The following is a 20,023-nucleotide window of genomic DNA, read 5'->3' on the forward strand; positions in this document are numbered from 1 at the left end:
TTATAGAGAGGTCGACACTTTAGGCGTGGTCGTTAAGAGAGGTAGTCCGTCATGAGGTTGATTATGAGAAGCCGAGGTGGTGGTCCTTTAAAATAGCTCGTCCTTGACGAGTGGTGTGGTCGTTAAGAGATGGTGGGCGATTATCAGAGACGGTGGTCGTTCAATAGAGGTGGTTACTTACTAGAAGTGGTTGTTGGTTGGTCACTTACGAGACGTGGATAGATGGATAGCTACCGGTAAGTAAAGAAATGCATTTTCACATGATGTAGACAGGTTTTTAAATTATACAATATTTTCAACATTAGCTGTGAGGCAATTTTCGTTACTACATTATCTGCTGACCGTTCTAAATTAGCTGGTGTTGATTTTAAAAATTGATACATAAGCTGTTGGTATTTCTGGTATTAGCTGGTGGTTTCTATGTTTATATGTCCATATAAAACAAAAATACAACCGCGATTTTTTAAACTCAGCTGCATGTACAGACATTGTGGCAAAGACGTTTTAAACGCTTCATTTCAATATAAGCCATTATTCTATGAATTTGATGTATAACGGTATTGGACTGTTTGTATTGGGAACGAAATACCCTAATATTCGAAAAAAACAAAAAACCGAAATACCCTTGAGTGAACGAATAATTATGATGCGCAATTAAGGTGTTTATTTTGCCATATAAAATATAAAAAACAAATATTTTTTGGTAATATGCATCAACAATATTTTTCAAATGTATTTTAGATAAATAAATAAATAATGTAAAGTCTCTAGAAACAAAGCAAATATTGTGACTAACCAATTCAATGTTTTATTAAATAAAAACAAAAATCAGGCATCTGTGAAAAAAATATAATGAAAAAGAACTGACTTTAACAATGACGAACTTACTTGTTTAAAGAACTTTTGTTATCAGTTGATATTATTAAATTAGTAGCAGTATTATGAATATTACAAAATAATATTTTGAGAACTGAAAAATATTTTGAGGGAACGAATATATTTAGGGAGAACAAAATAAGATTTCAAGAACTGAATAATATAAAAAACGAATTACTACTTCGAGACAAGGAATGATGATGATGATAATGATGATGATCGAGAGAACGAAATAATTTCGAGGGAAATTATTTCGTTCTCTCGCGAAGTAGTAATTCGAATTTCGAATGAAATAATATTTCGAGATAACGAAATAGGTAGGCCCTATGCCTATATGATTTAGTGATATTCATTCCCTCGAAATAATAATACAGTAGGCTATATATTTTTCAAGTTGTCGATTTACTTCAAATTGACAACAGGTTGTATATACTCAATCAAAAACAAACAATTTAATTTGATTAGACTATATGTCTCCAGATATAATAATAGTAATATTTATTTCAATCCACTTGATATTTTGCGATTCAAGTTGGTATTCTAAGGAATTATAATTACCCTAACGGGAGTTGGTGAACGTCCAGTGCCCTAGTTTTTACGGGGTTAATATGATGTCGATGTCTCGATGGTCCTACTTTTTTATCGATGAAAGCTGCCCGGGTGGTTGCGGCCATTTTCAACAGCTAGTATTACAATATTCAATGCTGAAAATTGTCCAGTGGACACTTTCAAACACCGGACAGATTTAAATCTTACACCGGCGGCCGTACGAATAAATTTTATTTACCAACAAAATTAAAAACTAAACAGGATCGAGGAGAAAAGATAGGAGGAGGGGGAGATTGTGCAAAAAAATAAAGTCATGGCATTTGTTGATGCAAAAAATGACTGTATTGATAAAGAAAGGTAGGCCCAGATTATATCCTATCACATTATTTACTAGGCCTACTCTAGGCCTAGCCTAGTCTAGATCCGGCGGATAGTAGGATCCGGCCCTACTAGGCCTAGCCTAGCCTAGGCCTAGGCTAGGAGGCCTAGCCTACTAGTACTAGGCTAGTAGGAAAGGCCTAGGCCTAGCTAGGCTAGCTAGGGCCAGGCCTAAGGCTAGGCGGTGTTCAGGCTAGGCTAGGTAGGCCTAGCCTACTATAGGCCGAGGTTAGGCCTACTAATACTATTTATAGGCCAGGCCTAGGCCTAGTCTCTAGGAGCTATAACAAAATGTAAACAACAAGGTCACGTCACGGTGGAGCCTACACTTACACTTAATGTTTGATGGAAATAGTTTAGGCTAGTGCCTATTAGATTCCATTTCTAGCCGAAAATAGTTGTCAAGTCTAGACTTAAAGATGTTCACTGAAGAGGCTTGTATTACATATTCAGGCAGAGAATTCCAGTGATGTATGACTCTGATGGTAAAAAAGTTGACCCTGCACATAAGATTTCCTCTAAGTTTTGGACGATATAGTTTTAAGCTGTGTCCCCAGGTTCTGATGTTGTGAGACAATTTAAATAAATCTTTTGGGTCAATATCCTCAAAGCCTTTCAAAATTTTGAAAGCTTCAATCAAATCTCCCCGTAGTCTTCTTGTCTCTAATGGTTGAAGATCAAGATATTCTAACCTTTTTTCATATGGTAGATCACTTATTGACTTGACCATCTTTGTAGCTCTTCTCTGCACCTTCTCCAAGATTTCTTTGTCTTTGTTATAGTAAGGAGACCAGGACTGTATACAGTATTCCATATGTGGACGGATGTATGCCTTGTACATGACCTGAAAACTTTCTTTGTCAATATTTTTTAATGTTCTTTTGACAGTTCTCATACTATTTGTCGCTCTAGCTGCTGCTGCAGCACACTGTCGGCTTGGCTTGCAGTCGCTAGTGAAGATAACACCAAGGTCTTTTTCTTCGTTTACTGCCAATAACATTTCTCCATTTAGACAATATTCTGATTTCTCTGTCTTTCTACCAACATGGAGCACTTCGCATTTCTTGGTATTGAATTTTAGCAGCCAGTCCTCTGACCATTCCTGAGCCCTATCAAGATCAATTTGAAGTTTTCTTGAATCCGATTTTTCTTTGATGGTCTTTATAATCTTTGCATCATCTGCAAACATGTTTTAGTCTGCGCTGATAATTTTATCTGGAAGATCGTTTATGAAGAGGATGAATAGGATTGGGCCAAGGACTGATCCTTGTGGGACTCCACTCACTACATCTACCGACTTGGATGTTGTATTTCTTACAATTACTTTCTGTGTTCTTCCTGCCAGAAACTCAGCTATCCAATTTATAGTCTTACCAGATATTCCATAGCCTATCAGCTTGTGAATTAGTCTTCGATGTGGAACGCTATCGAACGCCTTCATATAATCAAGGTATACGATATCCACATCTTCACCACTATCTAGAGCTTCAGTGACTGTTTCGAATGTTTGTAGCAAATTTGTTAGACAAGACCTACCACTTAGGAATCCATGTTGACACCTAGACAGCATTCTACTTCCTTTAACAAAGCCAAGCACATTGTCTTTGATGATTGATTCAAAAACTTTACATGGTATTGATGTTAGGCTGATGGGCCGATAATTTTCAGCTTTCTTCTTGGATCCTTTCTTGAAAATTGGTGTGACATTTGCAGTCTTCCAATCTTTTGGTAATTTACCTGTCTCAAGTGAGAGCTTGAAAATGATAGTAAGTGGATGAGCTAGAGAACTGGCACATTGGTTCAGAACCATAGGATGGACACCATCTGGACCAGGAGCTTTGTTTGGTTGCTGTTGATTTAATTTTTTCTGAACATCTTCTACCGAAAATACAATATTTTCAAGAATGTTGTCGCTGTTCCTGCTATCAAACTGGGGTAGGTCACCATCTGGTTCATGGGTATATACAGATTGAAAAAATTTGCTCAACATTTCAACTGCTTCCTGGTCATTTTCGGTCAAACTTCCATCTTCTTTTACAAGATTAGTTATACCTTCTTTTACTTTTTGTTGTTCCCTAATGTACTTGTATACTGGCTTAGGATTTTTCTTAAAGTTCTTCATTAACTTTTGCTCATGTTCTATACGTGCCTTTCTCACGTTTGCACTTGCGACATTCCTCTGTTTCTTGTACTCAAGGTAGTCCTTGTACTGGTTTCGTCTGTCTGTACTTTTTGTATAATTTGTGTTTCTTCTTTATACTCTTCTTTATTCTAGCTTTCAGCCATACAGGTTTCATGTTCTTTATATTTTATATTCTTTATATGTATATTTCTGCATTGTAGATTTCCATAAATGTTTCCCATGCCTGGTTACAACTTTTGTCATCAAGCAGAGCATCCCAATTTAATTTCCCAAATGAATCATTTAGTTTCTCATAATCACCTTTTGCGTAATTCTTTTGTTTTTTCTCATCACTTCCAATAGGATTTCTTGAACAGGTATACTAAAAAAACAATACATCATGATCACTTTTCCCAAGTGGGCTACAATGTTGTATCTCTTCAACTGCACTTTCATCATTTGTCAATACCAGGTCAAGCATTGATGGCCTTTGTCCTTCTTTGTGTCTTGTCGTCTCAATTACATGCTGATGTAGAAATAAGTCTTGGCTTGTTTCGTAGAAACTCTCAGCATCATCTCCCTTTATGCCTTCAGCTTCCACTCTATATTCCTCCCACTTGATCTGGGGATAATTAAAGTCTCCTATTAACAGTCTATGAGTTACATTCTGCTTCATGGATTCCTCGATTAGTATATTGAGGGCTCTGTTGTTTTGTCTTGAGCTACTGACACAGCTTCGGTAACATACTCCAATCAATATTGTTTCATATAATGTTAACTTGATTTTGCACCAAATACTTTCGTTGAACTGATTCTCATTTAGCACATAGCATGAAGTCTACCTGTAAGTAATTGTAATTTAATAGGCCTAATCTAATAATATTTAATATGCCTACTATTTATTATTTACAGATTTTCTTTACTACTACTTGAGCCTGGAGAAATTTACCTTGAAGATTACAGTGTATATTATTATCGCAATGATTTACCAGAAAATGAGGCAATTCAAAGGTAAACAAAGTAGTAGAAGTATTATATTATAGAGATATACTTATTAATATCTCTATGATATTATCCATCAAAACTAATATAATAACCTAGCAAAATTAATACTGCATACTAAAAGTTCCATCCCAGGAAACAAATTTACTTTCAATTGTTAAATAATATAATATTTATGAAGGTATGGTGATTAAGTGTTTTCTGTATTGTCTATTTTCCTGGCAGGAATTACTATTTAACATAAACAACCGTCAATCAATAATAACAATACATAATAATGCAAATGATGAGTGTTGATGGCACAATGGTGCTAATAAAAAAATGTTGCATAAATCATATGAAATAATACTAATATAGTACAATATAAAAATCATATATAAAAAAAAATGTACAAAGTTATTGTTTTTGTTGTTTATAAATGTATTTACTCTGTTGTTCCTTTGTACATTTTTGATTTAATTAAGTTTAACCGTGATCAGCTTTCATTTAATTACAGGTGCCCACTTTGCTCCTCTAATGATCCCACCCGACTTTTCGTTCCACGATCTAATCGGAAAGCTGGTGACATCCGCGGATCTGGAACATGCTACCTCTGTCGATTTGAGAGGAGCGAATTCGGCACCTCTATTTAAATGTCATCTTAAAACTTTTCTCTTTAATTAATTACTAAGTATTGTTAGGCGCTCTGTTCTTTGTAGGGCGTCATATAAAAACTAATAATAATATATAATAGAATATATTTTGTTGAACTCAAATTATAATACATTAATTATGAACATTATTCTATTTCACTTTTATTTGTTTCAAAACAGGAAGGTCAGAGGTCGTCTGAAAGTATGTTCAAAGTCAATTGTATTTACCCCGCAAGATGCTCGCTTTCCTATTGTAAAGGTACGAAGAAAAATATTCATACAAAAAAAAAATTATTCATTCATACAACTCCATGATTTATAAAGCACTTATTTTATAAAGTGTTGTTGACATTCAATGAAATTCTACTTCACTAATTTGTGGTTAAATTGATATCTTTACAGTTTATTTTAAGAAATTGTGAACGAATCACAAGATGGAGTGGAAACCTGCTATCAAAGTAAGCTATTACAACTGTCGGTATTATATCTACATAATTAATAATAGGTAAATGTATGGGCCCTTGGAGAATAAACATAATATTATTGTGAAAATTCTATTGTAATTTTGAAACCCATTAACATTTGATGTATTAGATTAGCGAATTTGTGAATTGTTTTTTCGCTATATTTTGTTAACACAGTTTTTTAAATGCTAAGCCAGAAAAGTTGATTTAACATCAAATAAAAAAGTGATCAAACACTACAGATTTCTTTCACAAAGCTATCCCAAATTATTTATTTATTTATTAAATTTCTGCCATATACAGTACATAAAACAAACGAAACAAATTTAAAAGGCAATGAAAGACCAAACAGGTGCAAAACACATATGCTAGTTGGTCAACCCAGAACAGAGCACAGAAATAAACAAATATAAAAGGCAAGGAAAGACCAAACAGGTGCTAAACATCTTTGCTAGTTGGTCCACCCAGAACAGAGCACAGAAATAAACAAATATAAAAGGCAAGGAAAGACCAAACAGGTGCTAAACATCTTTGCTAGTTGGTCAATCCAGAATAGAGCACAGAAATAAACAAATATAAAAGGCAAGGAAAGACCAAACAGGTGCTAAACATCTTTGCTAGTTGGTCAATCCAGAACAGAGCACAGAAATAAACAAATATAAAAGGCAAGGAAAGACCAAACAGGTTTTAAACATCTTTGCTAGTTGGTCAATCCAGAACAGAGCACAGAAATAAACAAATATAAAAGGCAAGGAAAGACCAAACAGGTGCTAAACATCTTTGCTAGTTGGTCAATCCAGAACAGAGCACAGAAATAAACAAATATAAAAGGCAAGGAAAGACCAAACAGGTGCTAAACATCTTTGCTAGTTGGTCAACCCAGAACAGAGCACAGAAATAAACAAATATAAAAGGCAAGGAAAGACCAAACAGGTGCTAAACATCTTTGCTAGTTGGTCAATCCAGAACAGAGCACAGAAATAAACAAATATAAAAGGCAAGGAAAGACCAAACAGGTGCTAAACATCTTTGCTAGTTGGTCAATCCAGAACAGAGCACAAAAACAAACCAAAAAAAACAACTTATTTCCATTCTACAATTAAAGCATCTACAAGAAAGCAACCAACTACACATTTTTTCAACATCAAAATTATTTTAAAAATAAGTATTGAGATAATTTAATAATTTGGTTTTAATTGTATAAATAAAAAGACAACTGTAGAGCGTAGCTATTAGTTATTAACCAATCGGATAATGTGAAAATTAAAAGGCATGTTTTCTAAAAGAGAATACAAAATGAGTGATTGTGTTTTAGGCTGGGTAACAATGTTGTATCAATAGAAGCCAAACAGACAGTAGAGATGAAACAAGACGATGTCATAGGGCCGTACCATTTTAATAAGGTAAATTAATGAACTACAATAAGACTGAAATTGTGTCAAAGTTAAATATCATGATCAAAATCTATTGGCTAGGCTTCAGCCACATGGCTCATATTGCATGTATTGGCTAGGCTTCAGGCACATGGCTCATATTGCATGTATTGGCTAGGCTTCAGGCACATGGCTCATATTGCATGTATTGGCTAGGCTTCAGGCACATGGCTCATATTGCATGTATTGGCTAGGCTTCAGGCACATGGCTCATATTGCATGTATTGGCTAGGCTTCAGGCACATGGCTCATATTGCATGTAAATAACAAGATTTGTAGTGCTTCTAAAGCTCTGTCTACGCATCAAACTTTGTGACAAAATAATATATGTGTGTGCCAGCCCATATATGGACATGTTGATGTCATATCGCTACCATATTTGGGCATATCACTACCATATTTGGCAACTTATTTATATCCTAATGCGGGTTTTTTTTTATTGCAGAAAGGCGACAAATACATGTTCTCTCTCAACTTTGTGTCGCCAGAGAAGGTTCTACCTCAGATGTGTCAGTTACACAGAGCCTCTCAACTCACTCCTGCAGACCAAAATGCAATGGTGAGTGCCAGCAAATAAATTGTTAATTTTACATTTTTCAAGTCAGTTCAGTAATTTATAAACATTTCTTCTCCAGATATCCACAATAATCCAATCGTTACAAAACAGGGTAAGTTTTGATACCAGTTGGCTTGGCAACTTATACGAACAAATCGTCATGGAGACAAGTTGTGATAGAATCTCACCCCTGGTAGTGAACCCAGGTAAAATAATGCTCACCTCATCAAGGCTATACTTTCAACCATTCAATAACTTAGAACCAGTAAGTTGTGTTTTTTATATTTGATTTAAACAATATTTATAAACTCTGTCTACACTATCAAAATGTATGTGACAAAAAAATATAATGTGCCCAAATATGGTAGTGATACTGTATGCCCAAATATGGTAGTGGTATGCCCAAATATGGTAGTGGTATGCCAAAATATGGTAGTGGTATGCCCAAATATGGTAGTGGTATGACATCGTCATGTCCATATATATGATAAGTAACTCTTTGTGTACACAGACTGATGACTACTGTACATTTAGCTGTTGACACACCCTATTAGGTTATAGATATTAACTGGGAAAATATTCTTTTTTATCTATTAGGAGCCAGTTACAAAAATGAATTTAACAGAAATGAAGAGGATTCTAAAACGTAGATTTCTATTAAGACAAGTGGTATGTATTCTTAAAAATTATTCTATATATACCGTACTGACGCGGGTATAAGCCCACCCCCCTCGAACATGAAATCACGTCAAGTTTGGGGGGTGGGCTTATACCCGAGGATCCAAAAATGCAGATCGTCAAAAACAGCACATGTAGGCCTACACTGTGTATTTCCACCATGCGAGCGAGCGCCCTCACGTGTACGACGTTGCCTCTAAATACACGAGGTGTAGGCCTATAGAGTGTCGGAAAATTAAGCTTATAGTTCGTGTAATTTATCGTAGAATATCTTATTTTAAACATCAATTGAACAAGAATTTATCAAGCAGAAAAGCAAGTATACAATGTTCGTTAAATAGAAATGTACCAAAGAAATTTAATAAGCTTGTTTATGGCAGCCGATACCAAATAGTGGTTTTCCGTTTTGGCGACTTGTAGCGTCGTGTGTGAAGAGATCTTCGACCGCGATGGAGTGTAAACAAAACAGGACCGCTAGGCCTCATATGGCCTAGCGTATATTAGCCTAGCTTGGTTATGATCAAAGGTAGGTGTATTCGGTGTATGGACGTCGCCAAATACAAAATAATGTATTACGACACACACTGTAGATCTTCGAATTAATGGGTGGGCTTATACCCGAGTGCCTCATTTTTCATGAAAATTAGTCAAAAGTCGGGGGTGGGCTTATACCCGAGTATGGGCTTATACCCGCGTCAGTACGGTATATGTTTTTGCAGAAAGGTACAGTAATATATTTATAATTATCTGATTCCAAAGTATTTAATTATCGCTAGACAGTGGCGTAACGGCTATGAGCGCTCACTGGCTAAACCTGAGGTGTGCCAAGAGGAAAAAACAGGCATTAAAATATGCCAAGACCTCCAGCGTTGTAGGGCCACAATACATTCCTAAACTAGGGGCCTCAGACATGCGTTACGCCACTGTCCCTAGATCAATGTTGTTGAAACTTATTGAGTAGTCGCAATAAATGATAACATTTTAAATAATTTCAGGGTTTAGAGATATTTTGTTCCAAAGATTCATTAATAGCTGATATGTACCTTGTGCTTCCAACAGCGGTAGAGCGAGATAAACTTTATGAGCATTTGATAGAGCAAGAAGGTTGGTTTATCTCAATTTTGTCATCCATACAGAAGTTATCAGCTAAATGACATTCTTTGTAGACTTATAAATAAAGAGATTCCAATTTGTGCATGTCATCAGAGGAGACACACACATCACACATAGCCACTAACAGTTAACTTTTATCCAGATACAAAAATTCAAGGATATCCGTTCATACGCACATTATTGATCCAGATAATAACAATAACTGACGTCATTTTACCAGAAGACACTTATTTTGTTGACCCGAAAGCGAACATTGTGTTGTGTGTAAGCCTAGCTAGTAGTACCATAACCTAGGCCTAGACACCATACTCTACGCTAGCCTAGCAATTCGCAAAGCTGCTGGAAATGAATTTCCATTAAAAAAAACATTCGTCTGCCAATGCCTGCACGTGAAAAATTAAAATTAACACCATGATAACATGCCATCTTGATTTGCCACCAAAGAAATAATAGAAGCTGATTGGCTGTTAGTGAAACAAAGGTCAAATCTCTAACCGTTATCGTTCGCAATCTGGATAGTATATCCCGATTGGCCTAACCGGATTGAGTTATCGGAGCGAGCGTTCTCACACAGACGCTTAATTTTAGGAACTCAGAGCGGCTGGCAAGAGGCCCAAAATTAATATTTTGCATTTTATTTTCAGATGTGTGTTTGATGGAGAATGATAAAGAGAATATGTTGTTAAAATGGCAGAGTGGAAGTGTTACCAACCTTGATTATCTACTATATTTAAATAGGTATAACATTCATTGTGAATAACCATCTACTAAATATCTGAAGTAGAACCCCTATTATGGGGACACCTTTGGGACCAAACAAGTGTCCCTTTGTTAGGGGTGTCCTCTGATTAGGGTTTCCATAATGGTGTTAACATATTTGGCTTCACATTCGTTTTACAGTAAAGTGTCCCTTTAATAGTTGTATGGCAAAGGAGGTGTTCTATTGCAGTCAGATTTGAAAAAAATTATTTATAAATATTTACTGTTTTAAAATAAATTTTTCTCCATAGCGAAGCAGATCGAAGCTTTAACGATTTTACTCAGTATCCAGTGTTTCCGTGGGTAATAGCAGACTACACTAGTCCGACGCTTGACCTCAGTGACCCTAAAACATTTCGTGACTTAAGCAAACCAATTGGAGCGCTCAATCCGAAGCGATTGACAAGATTTAAGGTAAGTGTATAATTTTAAAGCCATAGTTGCTTTGATTATAATTCTCTGTCTACACTATCAAACTTTATGTAACAAAAAAATGTGATGTGTCCATATATGGACATGATGATGTCATATCACTACCATATTTGGGCATATCACACTTTTTTTTGTCAAACTAGTTTGATAGTGTAGACAGAGCTTTAGTGTTTTCTGCAAATGATCACATCTGAAATGCAAGTGGGTTTGAAATAGTACTGTATTCCTATGCAACTTATTTTTTACAGGAAAGATTTTCTGATATGCCTGAGCCTAGGTTTCTGTACGGTTCCCATTATTCAACCCCTGGCTATATTCTGTACTACCTAGTCCGTGTTGCACCTCAGTATATGCTATGCTTACAGAGTGGAAGGTTTGACCAGCCTGATAGGCTATTTAACAGGTTAGTTTGAAAGTAATTGAGTGGTGTAAATAATGAATAATAATAATATCCTGGATTTATATAGCGCCTAATGTTGTGAAACATTATTACCCCAATCATTTTTTTTGGATCAAACACGTATAGAAACATACACCCATAATGCAGCTAGTAATCAGCGCAAAGTTGTGTCTTAATCTAACCAGGTACCCATTTATACACCTGGGTGGAGAGAGGCAAATGTAAGTAAAGTATTTTACACGCCACACGCCCTTTATACACTTAAATAATAAGGGATATTGGACTAATATGTGAGAGGTATGTGAGAAACCTTTCTCTGCCATATTGTATTCTTCACTATCAAACTAAGTTTGATGTGCCCAAATATGGTAGTGATGTACATAAATATGGTAGTGATATGACATCATCATATCCCTATATGGGCAAAATACCTTACTCTCATTGCCTGCTTCGGATGGGACATAAAGCTGCTGGTCATGTGCACATACATTGTACATTCAAAAAGAATAGGATATGGTGTGTGCTGATTATGGTGCTGTACTGGGCCAGTATAAAGAAGAAAGTCTAAAGCTCTGTCTACACTATCAAATTTTATGTGACAAAAGTGATGTGCCCATATATGGACATGATGGTGTCATATCACTACCATTTGAGGGCATATCACTACCATATTTGGTCACATCACACTTTTTTTGTCAAACTAGTTTGATAGTGTAGTCACATTTTAAAGACTCGTACTTGTTCATGAATAACACATTAACAAGATTACCAATAATTTCTCTCTTTTTAGCATTCAAGAAACATGGTCAAATGTGCTCTCCCTTCCTTCAGATGTCAAAGAGGTCATCCCAGAGTTCTACTTGCCCGAGTATTCAGATTTTCTCATTAACAAGCAATCCTTAGATTTAGGCGTAAGGCAGGATGGGTCAAAGGTTAACCATGTGACCTTACCACCATGGTCTTCAGGTAATTTATCATTTATCATTTTAATTTATCATTTTAATTTATCATTTAAATAACTTTATAACATCAAACTTAAATGTTCACAGATCAACGAATATTTATTTATGAGTTAAAAACATAATCAAATTAGAAAATTATTTAAACACTGTAGGCCTACAGAAATTCTGTTCTGTTAACAGAAATGTAGTTTTTGAATAAGCAATTATATTAAATTATTTCTCAGATCCAAAGGATTTTTGCAAGAAGTGTAGAGAAGCACTAGAAAGTGAATATGTATCCATGCACTTGCATAAATGGATTGACCTCATATATGGCTTCAAACAACGTGGTAAAGAAGCAGAAAAATATGACAATTGTAAGTCTAACAAGAGCTTAAATCTAGGGTTCATTCATATGGCCTGTGAGCAAAACCTTACCTGCGAGCCAAACCTGACCTGCGAGCCAAACCTGACCTGAGAGCCAAACCTGACCTGCGAGCCAGAGTACATTTGAGTTGCCTACCCCTGCTATTAAAAGTAAACTAGAAAGCTAATCCGAGAGTGCATACCTCAGCCTACTGTAAAATTCTCCTACATAAGATTTCTCCGAAAAAAAAAAATATATATATATATATATATTTGTGTGTGTCTTAATGCTGTTTGTAATTTAGGCTAATGGTTATGTAACAAGCCTTTCAATTAACAATAGCTTCAGTTGACTAACAATAGAACAGCAACACGAAAATCAAACGAGTGAATTCGAAAAGAAATAGGTTTTTTAAACTACTCTCATAAAAAAAGGTGCACATTAAATCAAATTATGTTTTAAAATTACAAATCACCAATTATAACTCTTGTCTTGTACAAAAGTTTTTTGGACAAGTATAGTTCTCGAGAAAATGCAATTCCAGTTTACTTGTTACTTTAAGACTGCTCGCTTTTGAAAAATTCTGTCCTATCTTTTAACACTAGCAGGTTTGAAAAGTATACTAAAAAGTGGTCCAGAATTGGGACCTTGGTCCCAAATGGTTCCAAAATTTAATGGAATCGTCCTTGACCACATATCTATCTGTACATTCATTTTGGTAAAGATCTTGTAATTACTTTTTGAGTAATCCTGCTAACAAACAGACAAACAAACAAACAGACAGACAAACAAACACACGCGATCGATTACATATACCTCCTTGGCGGAGGTATATAAAGCGTTATGTGAAAATAGTTATTGTCTTCAAGAAAAATAATGTTTACAAATTTCTTTTTTTAATTTCAGTATTTTACTATCTAACTTATGAAGGTGCAGTGGATATTGAAAAGTAAATTTTTTTAAAAATTAAATGAATTTCAATCATTTTGAAAATTGTTTTATTTTTCCAGTTTGCTGTTCTGAGAAGCAAACAGATCACTTACAGCTCTGTGTACACTATCAAACTAAATGTGATGTGCCCAAATATGGTAGTGATATGACATCATCATGTTCATATATGGGCACATTTACATTTTTGTCATATAAAGTTTGATAGTGTAGACGGAGATTAAGGTTATACTAAAAAAACTCTTATCCAATATTTGTGCTTGGTTTCTAGAGTTAAAGATCCAAATGAGAGAGCTGCAATTGAAGCTCAAATCATGGAGTTTGGTCAGACACCCAAGCAGCTGTTTACCAAACCGCATCCTACTAGGTTTCCTGCAACCGGCAGTGATGAAATGAATTCAGATGATGGCAAACTAGCAGATGGTACCGAATATGAGGAGGAGGATGAGGAGTATGTAGATGATGATGTCATTGAAAGTGAGGTGGTAGATCAAGGTAAGCTTTAGTACAGTATCTCTTTTTGGGATAATGCTCCCAGTATCTTTATTCTGAGACAATATATTCTTTATCAATATAAATACATCATATTCAGAGGATACTGTACGCCTATTTAGAGGAATACTATTTAAAAAACAAAACAAATGAAATCACTTCTTATTTTCCAGATGGTTCTAAATATTCAGATGAGGAGGAATCATTAGAAACCAATAACTGGTCGCAGCTAGCAAGTCTTACACTCTATCAACGGCACAAACTTCACCGAGAGTAAGTTTTTAAAAATAAAAATACAAGATGTAGTAGAGCTGTAGCTTGGTAGGGGAGCTGTAGCTTGGTGGTTAACATGCTTGCCTTCCAATCTTAAGGTCCCGGGTTCAATCCTGACCGAGTGTGCTATGGTTGTAACTCACGAATCTTTCAACTCCACTCCCTAAGCCTCAAACGAGACTTAGTTCATAAGCATGATAAATTATTAAATAGTTTATCCATCCTGTAATTTTTGTGCTCGCTGTTGGATGCATATGAAATAAAAAAAAGGTAAAATTGTATGTCTGGATGATTTGTGTATTTTTATGTTAATGTATTTTGTAGCATGTCATATGTTTCTCTCTTTTATTCTATTTTGAATATGGTTGTTTAAAGTAAATATAAAGTGTAGTGTAGTACATTGTTATATTTCCAACTTTATTAAAGATTAAAGATGTATTGTTCCCCAAAAACATGAAAAATGATGAATAATTAAATCAGACTTTGAATAGGTTATTTTGTAGTTTTCATAGTTAATCCCCTTCCGAAAAAAAACCCGAAAAAAAAAATCGTGTTTTACCATATAAAATGACATTTTTTGTCAAAGTGGATAACTATTATGTTATACTAAAATGGCATATTCAACAAAAATTGTGTTCAGCATAATTTTTTCAGGGGGACAATATATCTTTAAAGGTTAATATTATAGTGCAATAGTTCTCAATATTATAGTTACAAAATGATTCTTTTTTTGTATAGCATGGTTACCTCTTTATGCTTGTCTGGAGATAACAAACTTGTTTACTCAGTATCTCAAGGTAAGAGTTAGGTATTTTGGCATTTTTTGCTTGCTATAGAAATATAAATATTATATTATTGTATATTAAAAATATTAAGATAATTTATGTTTTCGTCATCACTTCTGTACTCAGTTGTATATTATTATATTGTATTTTTAATGTTGTAATTTTATATGAATTCAATGGTCTTTTATACATACATTTTAACTTTTTAATATTGTAATTTTATTGTAAAAAGCCGTTGCCTGCAAATTTATTTTACATTTTCAAAAATAAAAAATACCATGATATATATATTCAATTTTTTTCCCATTTCTTCAATGTTTTTCCATTTTCTTCATTCTTTGTTCCTACTTCTTTCTGTTTACTCTCCTTCCTCCTTATCCTTCATCTCACTTTCCCTCGTTTTTGTAATTAACCCTTCCATACTCTTTGCTAATATCCCTCCTTCCCTCTTCCTAACACACATGACCCCCACCATTATTAGTGAACCTTCGCATCGGGTTAATTTCTGTCCCCTTCGTTTACCGTCCTGATGCAAAAGGTCCCTATTAACAGAACCCCTACCATCATATTTATCAATTCACTAGGTCTGTCTAGACTATCAAACTTTATGTTACAAAAAACTGTGATGTGCCCATATATAGATACGATGATGTCATATCACTACCATATTTAAGCATATCACTGCCATATTTAAGCATATCACTGCCATATTTGGACACATCACACTTTTTTGTCAAAGTAGTTTGATAGTGTAGACAGACAGAAGACTCATTTAAAGCTCTCTATGTTTTGTTTGTTTCAGCTGGAGTTTTTAAAGTATATTCCTTTGAAGAGCAACAGCAAGTGCGTGGGATCAACCTGTCATCAATGCCGTTATCATCCATTATACTGCTACCAAATGAGAAGATGGTGCTGATTGCCAGCTGGGACAATTCACTGTACAGTTTTTCTATTACCTTTTATTAATTACCATCCACTAGTAGTCAAAAACAAGTAACACTAAACAAACATCAATCAATCAATTATCAGCTCTATCCAAGACTCTAAAGCTAAGTCTACACTATCGGTTTCTGTGATGTGCCCAAATATGGTAGTGATACGATGTCATCACATTTTGTTTGTCACATAAAGTTTGACAGAGCTTAAATCTTGTGTACACTATCACACTTTATGTGACAAAAATATGTGATGTGCCCATATATGGACATGATGATGTCATATCACTACCACATTTGGGAATTTCACTGCCATATATGGGCACATCACACTTTTGACTAGTTTGATAGTGTAGACAGAGCTTAAGAGGCATTAAACCCCTCTAATCTGCTGCTAAGGACAAACAGTAGTACATTTTCTGGTTATTACTAATAAGTTAAATATATCATAATTTTTGTTTCTTTACGTAATACCAGATACTTATATTCAATGGAGTTTGGCCGTGTGATAAGCCAGTTAACACTGCATGATGACGCTATATCTGATATGTTTTGGCAGGATAACATGTTGTTTACCTGTTCCTGGGATTCAACTATAAAGGTAAAACTACTTCAGAATGTAGTGGCACTACCGCTTGGTGTTTTGCCCTTCTCCTTCAAGCTCAAAGACCTAGGTTCAAATCATAACTTTGACACAGTAGAATTTTTCTCTTTGCCATAAACAGTGTAATAATGAGACTTGTTTTAGAAAGCCTATCATTATACAATATTCATTTGTACACATTTGTAGATTTGGTTGTATGACCCGGTTGCTGACCCCAAAAAGCTGTCTCTGGCCCCAATTATGGAACTTGATCATGACGCGGGGGTAAGTATATATATAAACACAACAGGCAAAGAACATTAATTCTAAACCGCCCGGTGATATACTGAAATTTAATTAATTTGAAACGATAAAGATGAGGAAAATCTGTGAGAATGAGAAAAAGTCACCCCAACCGAGACTCGAACTCGACCGCCTGCTTGATATGCAGATGTCCTAACCATTAGACCACTGGGGCTTTCGTGGTATTGTTCGAACTCGATTGGATAGCGACTCTTTAACATTCTTGGCGTGGTACGGCGGAACAGCACTAGTCCTCAGTTGTACGTACGCGCAACAGAGATCAAATTGATACGCCCTCACCTTTCAGTATTTTTATTCACATATATATATATATATTTATAAAGTGTCATTTTTTCCACTAGACCATTTTTTGTCAAATTTCACTCTAAACATCTAAAACTCTGTCTACACTATCAAACTAGTTTAACAAAAAAAAGTGTGATGTGCCCAAATATGGTGGTGATATGCCTAAATATGGTAGTGATATGACATCATCATGTCCATATATGGGCACATCACATTTTTTTGTTGCATAAAGTTTGATAGTGTAAACAGAGCTTAATATTCCTTTCTGCCACATATATGTAAAAAAATACATTATTGTTTATTTGTATTTGTATATATTTTCTATCCGTTACTAGGTTAGTTGTATCCATGTGAATAGCAGCAACTCTCAGATTTTAAGTGGAACAAAAGATGGTAACGTTTATTTGTGGGATGTGGAATGCCAAACAGTTCTCCGACAAACGCAATCGCACGTAGGTCAAGTCACCTGCGTAAAATTCAGCAAAGGTGTGTGGAAAACAGTAAATATTTGGATTGCCATACTCACTGCTACTCCCTTTTTTTTATTAAACTTTTGTAAAATTACTTTTATTAGATGGGCAACGAATGGTTTCTTGCGGTGAAGATTGTTATATGCGTGTAGTTGACATTAACACAGGGACTGAGATTCTAGCTAAAGATCTAGGTCAAAGTATAAGGTATGTTATTTGTTATATGCGTGAAGTTGACATTAACACATGGACTGAGATTCTAGCTAAAGATCTAGGTCAAAGTATAAGGTATGTTATTAGTGTGTGGGTTTCAAACCCTTAAAATCAGGGGTGCAAATGATGACCATTGTTAGGTAGAGAGACTATGGGGTAGTACTACTAGGGATAAAGATGCAATAAAGCAAACATTTTGAAAACATTGTCGAAAATGATTATTTTTTAGTCACGCGAACGATAAACAAGTTACGCCCTCTGTTGCCCACTTGCCGAATGCACAAAATAAACAAAGTTTTCTAAGTAATAAATTGAATATAAAATTACGTTTTTTTAGTAATTTATTATATTATATCAACATTGTCAATATCAATTAAAATTGGCCGAATCGTCCCACCAAAATTGGGCCGAATCGTCCCACCAAAATTGGGCCGAATCGTCCCGGATCCCCTTTCTCACTATCAATGATATAGACTGATTCATATTCCTAAGCTTTTGTAAGTAAAACTTTTTGAGTGAGTTTCATCTGCACACAAATAAAATTAATCAATTAAATGTATTTATTTTCAGCTGCCTGTGTTGGCCTGAGCAGCAACACCTGATAGCAGGAGGACAGGGTGAATTACTTGTATGGGATATGGCCAAAGCACAATTAGTTACTAAAATCAAGGCACATGAAAGTAAGTGTAATCAGTGTAGGATTGAGAAGTTTTTTTTTTTTTCAATTTTTAAAATTATTTCATTAACAAAAACATGAAACGCCAACAACAACAACAACAACAACAAGACAAAAATAAAGGATTGAGAAGTTAAGAAACAAGTGCAGGAGTGGGTCCAGGGGTAGCGCTATGGTAGTTTCCTCCTTTGAAAGCTAAAATTAACTACTTTTTATTTATTTTTGACGGACTGTTAATATTATATTTTAGCATATTTGTTGGTCCCATAAAAACAATAATTCTCGAAAACATAATTAGTAAATGAATATTCATTTAGATGGTTTATTTGCACGCCCGTCCCTACAGCTATTTAAAATTTTCAGTGTAATTATGATCCAGTGTACATACTAAAATTCATACAAAATAGTATGTGTACAGTATTATACCAATGAAAGTGACTATGTGCAAAAGTGGAGTACATGTACAGAGGTCTTTGTTCTGAAACGGATCCTCTTATGTTAATACCACCTAGAACTAACCTATAATCTGTGCCTAGGGCTTCTTTGCTCAGGCACCAGAGATCTGGAACTAACTTCCTCGCTCCATCCCTTTTCAATTCAAATCTCTCCTGGAAACTCACTTATTTCAATAGTTATTCTTTTCATGTTGCACTGTGAGACGCTGGTAAAGAGCGCTTTTTAAATGTTTGATATTATTATATTTCAATACAGCAATGAAATAATGATGATATACAATCTCCCATTTTGTTCTTAAATGATTTTAGGTATGATTGCATCAATGTGTCTGGGTTCGAATCTGCATGTAGTCACTGGCGGCGAGGATAGAAATGTTATATTATGGAAAAAGGTTTAGAATGAGCAGTGATAGGCCAGTAATGATGGTAAAATGAAATATTATAAGAGCAGCCAGCATTTCATTATTGTTATCAGTTTTAAATATTTATGCAAATAATATTGGCAATATGTTCTAATGCAACGGAGAATATTATAAATTAATATATAATATATATTGTTTTTTTTAAAACAATTATGAATTTAGATTTTTTGAATGTCTACTAAAATTAACTGTCTTTATTGAAATATTAATATATAATTACTTGAAAAGTATAACTTTATTTTTCTTTTAAATGAGATTCAGTAAGTCTAAAATGTTTAATTGGAGGATCGAAACAATCTATAAAAATTAATAAATTATAACTAAAAATTCTATTTTTAGATTGGTGATTATGTCAAAGGTCAAGGGCCTACTTTCCACATTTAATATGGAGCATTACATTTTTTTTCCTAATTAAACTTTCATTAAAATAGTAATTAATGTACTACTATTTTATTTGTTG

The 20,023-nt window shown here is 34.6% G+C and overlaps 1 protein-coding gene across 1 annotated transcript; it reads left to right on the top strand.

The window, feature by feature from the left end:
• Positions 1 to 1,684: 1,684 nt before the first annotated feature.
• On the top strand, positions 1,685 to 19,986 carry LOC140056008 (protein FAN-like). The gene is made up of 25 exons (XM_072101204.1): positions 1,685 to 1,782; positions 4,838 to 4,936; positions 5,740 to 5,818; positions 5,962 to 6,017; positions 7,339 to 7,426; positions 7,902 to 8,015; positions 8,092 to 8,277; positions 8,610 to 8,681; positions 9,686 to 9,794; positions 10,448 to 10,541; positions 10,814 to 10,976; positions 11,243 to 11,397; positions 12,185 to 12,360; positions 12,581 to 12,712; positions 13,609 to 13,651; positions 13,922 to 14,145; positions 14,316 to 14,415; positions 15,154 to 15,212; positions 16,003 to 16,138; positions 16,613 to 16,736; positions 16,926 to 17,003; positions 17,663 to 17,813; positions 17,902 to 18,004; positions 18,581 to 18,690; positions 19,451 to 19,986. Exons 1-25 carry the CDS (start codon positions 1,739 to 1,741, stop codon positions 19,537 to 19,539), a joined length of 2,784 nt encoding a protein of 927 aa, XP_071957305.1. The 5' UTR covers positions 1,685 to 1,738; the 3' UTR covers positions 19,540 to 19,986.
• Positions 19,987 to 20,023: the final 37 nt, after the last annotated feature.

Source organism: Antedon mediterranea, chromosome 8, assembly GCF_964355755.1.
Source record: "Antedon mediterranea chromosome 8, ecAntMedi1.1, whole genome shotgun sequence".
NCBI lineage: Eukaryota > Metazoa > Echinodermata > Crinoidea > Comatulida > Antedonidae > Antedon > Antedon mediterranea.